This window comes from Miscanthus floridulus, chromosome 9 (genome assembly GCF_019320115.1).
Source record: "Miscanthus floridulus cultivar M001 chromosome 9, ASM1932011v1, whole genome shotgun sequence".
Lineage (NCBI taxonomy): Eukaryota > Viridiplantae > Streptophyta > Magnoliopsida > Poales > Poaceae > Miscanthus > Miscanthus floridulus.
The window spans coordinates 63,179,887-63,184,467 of record NC_089588.1 but is presented as its reverse complement, the minus strand read 5'-3'; the positions used below and the strand labels follow the sequence as shown (position 1 = coordinate 63,184,467).

Sequence of the window (4,581 nt, the reverse complement as noted above, 5' to 3'; positions counted from 1 at the left end):
CTTGAGTGCCAAAACAAAAACCTATTTGATACATTTGCCTTGATCATCCTTGGTTTTTGTTTTTTTCTTTCTTCTTTTTCAAGTTGGAGCACTTGATCATCTCTTTTGATCACCTCCATTATCATGACCATCATCTAGCTTCACCAATTGGTGTGTACCACCCTAGCTCAATCACAACACTTAATGACAAGGGTTAGTACAAAACCAAATTAGGGCTTTCAAAGACTCTGACTCCAACTCTACCCTATACTCTCAAAGTTCTAATGTAAGAAAACTCATACGTAATAGAGTTGGAAACATTCACAAAGAAGCGTTGCTAACTTGCAAGTTGCAGCAGTCAATAACACTTACATGCTTTAGTGCAATTATTATCGACCAATCATAAAATTTTGGTATTTACCACATGTGCATTTTAAAATATCCACAGTAAAGTAGTTTAAACAAGCATAGCACCATCTAAATAACAAACTCCAATAGGATTTTAAAATTTTAATGCTACAGCTCCACGAAATAATTCTGGACTACCTACCACTTCTTAATTTATAAATAAATTAGTGATAGGAAAACAGAGTTTAAGTTAGCAGAGCAGTGTAATAGTACATCGATGGTAATAGGACTCAGACTCTCTTCATTGTAATGCAGGAAGGCAAAAATAACAAAATGAAGTCAGCCCTCTCACTGTAACAAATATTATTATCTTATTGCAGTGGAGCTGCAAAACAATCATCGGCTGGCATAGAGACGCATAAATAGATAATGCACACTTATGAGTTTTCAGTTTATTATTTCTCGTGTTGTGCTTCCGTGTTGAACCATGAATTATTGAATTTGATATGGTGCATTATTAGCCAGGAGGCCAGGAAGCATTCTAGAACCCCATATTCCTCAGATCTCGCTGAATGATTTGATAGTGCGGAAACCATGATTCTCAGGAACCGGAGCATTTCCCTGACGGATAGATATTACCACCTCAAAACCTGAAATTCGGTGCTAATTTGATATTAATGATACAAGACCATATTTCAAAACCGCATGAAAAATGCAAGTTTATATCAAACATATGAGTTAATGACTGCTTCGGCATTTTTCATATTTCACATGACCATAAGACACAAAAACTTGAAGATACCATGACATGATTACATAATTAGCACCGCACAAAGTCAAAAACTAAATAAATATTGTGCAAAAACAGAATAGATCTGAAATGGCCCGAAGGACGTGGGAAGCACATATACACGATTTGGTCTGCGCAAGTTCAATATTATAGAGTGAACTAGTAATTACCAGCGTTTTTTGGAGCAATGGCTTCTTGGAAGACATCAGTTATGAATAAGATTTGAGATGGATTGTCGACCCCAAGTGACTGAAAGATCTCAAAATAGTTCCTAGTTCCTCTTTTGTTCCTGTATGTACAAGTTTAAATCAAAATTTTTGCATCAACATTTGATTGTAAAGAAGAATGGAACAAGGGATGCATTGCTAAATAACTACCTGAATCTGTTTTATTTCTGTGTATGAAAGAGAATGAAATCATTTTCTTTTCTTTTATGTTGACTCATAGGCAAATGGAAGGAACAAAAATCAGAGCTTACCCGATAGTGGTGTCAAAATACCCACACAGGAACTTTCTCAGGTCACCATACATTGTATTGCCAAATAGAAGCCTTTGTGCCTCTCTACTGCCACTTGAGTATATGTAAACCTATTGAAAGTATATATGATTTAGCTCCATGCGAAAATGTGCTAGCTGTTCTAGACCCTTGCCCCTGCCCTAATCCAAGAAAATGTGATTACATACTCTACAAATTTGGGAATGTGAATTGTAATGTCGCAGTTCTGGATCTTTACCGCAGAAGTGCATTTGTTTTCAACTATGAGTGACTAAAACAGTTTGGCAATGTATAATGTTACAATCTCAAGGTTCTCATGAACAAAGTCGCTACAAAAAACAAAAGCAATGCCTGAATAGTTATGGGGCATCAATTAGGGGCCCAGGGGCCACAAGATCAATTAGAAGGATTTGATCAGTTAAAGATAGGAATAGATTTGGGTCAATTAGAGATAGCATTGGATATGATTTGTTATGATTTGATTGGGCCTTCCTTAGGTGGCCAGGAGTCCTCTCTATATAAAGAGAGGTGATGTACCAAGAAGGAAATGAATGAAGAAAGAACAAACAATCAATTCCCCTAAATACTCTAGTCCCCCTCCACGCCGACTTTGTCCGGTCATCTTCCTGACAATGGCTATCCTCCAATGATCTAAGGATCATAACAATAGGACTTATACAATTCACATGTGTGTGTGAGCAAAATGATACCTTTATGTTCCTAGAATGCCAGTTCTTTAGTGCCTCGGGAACATCCTCAAAGATGACTCCTTGTATTTCCTTCTTTTCAAATCCAGTCCTCCATATATGACCCTTAATATAGAGAATTAGAGTAGTTGAAATATAACAAAATTGGAAAATAAGCAAATAATGTGAACTGTAAACTAGGGTACCTGAAGTTGTTTCAGTGATGTAATCTTCTGGTCTGCTTTAATCATCGATTCAACATTAGAGACCAACGAATCGATAACCTCTTCTATGCCAGCCTCATCAGGTGGAACTGGCACAGCCCCAAGAATTCTGTTACTTAAATCATCTTCAATCTGAATAGTTGATCACTATTAGTTAGAATATGAATAAAACAAAATAATCTGTGGAAACTATCAGTTTCAAATAAAAATTGTTTCTGCTGGCACTTATACAGCACAAACCTATATTGTCTTTGTTACTCACTACTTACTTGGATGCGCAATAGTTTGATGTCTTCTTTGGTTTCTTCAGAATCAAACGTTGAAGTCAGATGTTTTCGTACATTATCACGGGCATAAGGGAACATAACATCAGTCACGAATGATATTGGAGTGGTTGTGCCCTCAATGTCAAGTACAACACACTGCTACAGCAAAAAAAGAAGGGTCCAGTTGAAGAGAAGAGACATGAAAAAAAGAACTTTCGCAAAATGTTAAGGAAACAGTATGAACAATACAGCTTTCAGAAAATTACATGAGCAACAAACACAAAAAGTATGACACACGGTGTTCTCAAAAAATTTTAGAAACAATGAACTGAACTAACCGTTGGTGATTCAGCAGCATGACCTCCATTAGAAATTCCAGGGCTAAAAATTCTGCGTGGTCTCTTTGCTATTGGACCATGTTCAGGAGTTGTCCAATCAATACCTAAATGATAGAGCTTGATGGCGGCATCTAAAAGATAATGATAACTTTCAGCCTGAAACGTGAAGCCATAGCATGAAGTAAAAATCTCAAGCAGTGGATGTTCATAAGAAATAAAGAAAGTTGTGGTGAGTGTTCATCGAAGAAATGGTAGTCGGCAGTCAACACCTGGAGCATTTGAAAACTCAGACAGAAAACATACCTGTGTCTTGGCACTGATCCAGGAGTCACCCCACACAAATATTCCATGGTTTCGTACAAGGACAGCTGTTGCCTTTGGGTATGCTGCAATCTGTTAAATAGTTCGCGTCAATTGCCTACATATAAAATCTATATAGTGTTGCAGAAAACAAATAAGGGGGCAATTCGTTTCTGAAGATGGGTAAACTGTCATGATTTTTGCAATTAGAAGTTGTTAGCAACAATGAACAATTAGTCAGTCATGTTTTAACATTTATTTATTTTTTTCTCGAATGCGCAGATGTTTTAACATTTATTACTATAATAGATTATATTTCATAGTACTTCACTAAAAGAGCGTGAATATGCCTTTAATCCCTAAGTGCCTGTTTTTGGTAATTCAGATCCTTACACCTAAGCCCAGTGATGGAATGATATCTGTTTCTAAGTGCACCATGAGAACTGAAAACTCCAAAATGACAAGATTGTCTTTGAACCTACACATAGTATCTCTAGGATGGGATGGAGATGATTTAGAAAAAGATATTGACAACATACCACCTCACTTAAGGAGTCAGTGAGCTCAAACTCATAAGGAGTGTTCTCGATGATAGGAAAAACCAATTCATCACGGTAGCCATGGCCTTTGATTGCTTTAATCATTTCCATATGCGTCATCTGCATTAAACTCAGCATAGTAAAATAATAAAGTTTTTCTGTACAAAAATTACTTTAGCAATTAACACAACATTAAGAAGGGCGGGCCTGGTGCAAGCGGTAGAGTCTTACCGCCTGTGACTGGAAGGTCCCGGGTTCGAGTCGCGGTCTCCTCGCATTGCATAGGCGAGGGTAAGGCTTGCCACAGACACTCTTCCCCAGACCCCGCACAGAGCGGGAGCTCTCTGCACTGGGTACGTCCTTTTTTTTAATTAATACAACATTAAAATATAATCAGCATGTAATAGAATCTTCTACAAATTCTAGTTTGGATATCATACATCATCATCCGCCAACTAGTGTATGATATTGCTGACAAATCAATCAACACGTCACTGTCTTCTCAATCTCCCTCCTTTTTTTAGTTCTTTCTCAATAACTTTGTTAGAACTCCAAAGTGGGTATAGTATTAATGTAGCACCTTTGTTTAGTATTGTAGCCTATTCCATCAAATTT

The 4,581-nt window shown here is 37.2% G+C and overlaps 1 protein-coding gene across 1 annotated transcript; it reads right to left on the bottom strand.

Moving 5' to 3' along the window:
• Positions 1-577: 577 nt before the first annotated feature.
• On the bottom strand, positions 578-4,308 carry LOC136482054 (probable bifunctional methylthioribulose-1-phosphate dehydratase/enolase-phosphatase E1). The gene is made up of 10 exons (XM_066479303.1): positions 4,198-4,308; positions 3,967-4,086; positions 3,431-3,520; positions 3,128-3,283; positions 2,793-2,948; positions 2,506-2,655; positions 2,324-2,425; positions 1,596-1,705; positions 1,288-1,406; positions 578-977 (listed from the first exon to the last, which is right to left on the bottom strand). The coding sequence occupies exons 2-10, from the start codon at positions 4,084-4,086 to the stop codon at positions 886-888; spliced, it is 1,095 nt and encodes a 364-aa protein (XP_066335400.1). The 5' UTR covers positions 4,198-4,308; the 3' UTR covers positions 578-885.
• Positions 4,309-4,581: the final 273 nt, after the last annotated feature.

Bases quoted from the DNA above. Each gene is read 5' to 3' on its own strand.
- LOC136482054 (XM_066479303.1), bottom strand. From the start codon at position 4,086: ATGACGCATATGGAAATGATTAAAGCAATCAAAGGCCATGGCTACCGT. The intron at 3,521-3,966 runs GTATGTTGTCAA...ACTATTTAACAG, and splicing joins CTGACTCCTTAAGTGAGGTG to ATTGCAGCATACCCAAAGGC. The intron at 2,949-3,127 runs GTTAGTTCAGTT...TTTTTGCTGTAG, and splicing joins ATGCTGCTGAATCACCAACG to CAGTGTGTTGTACTTGACAT.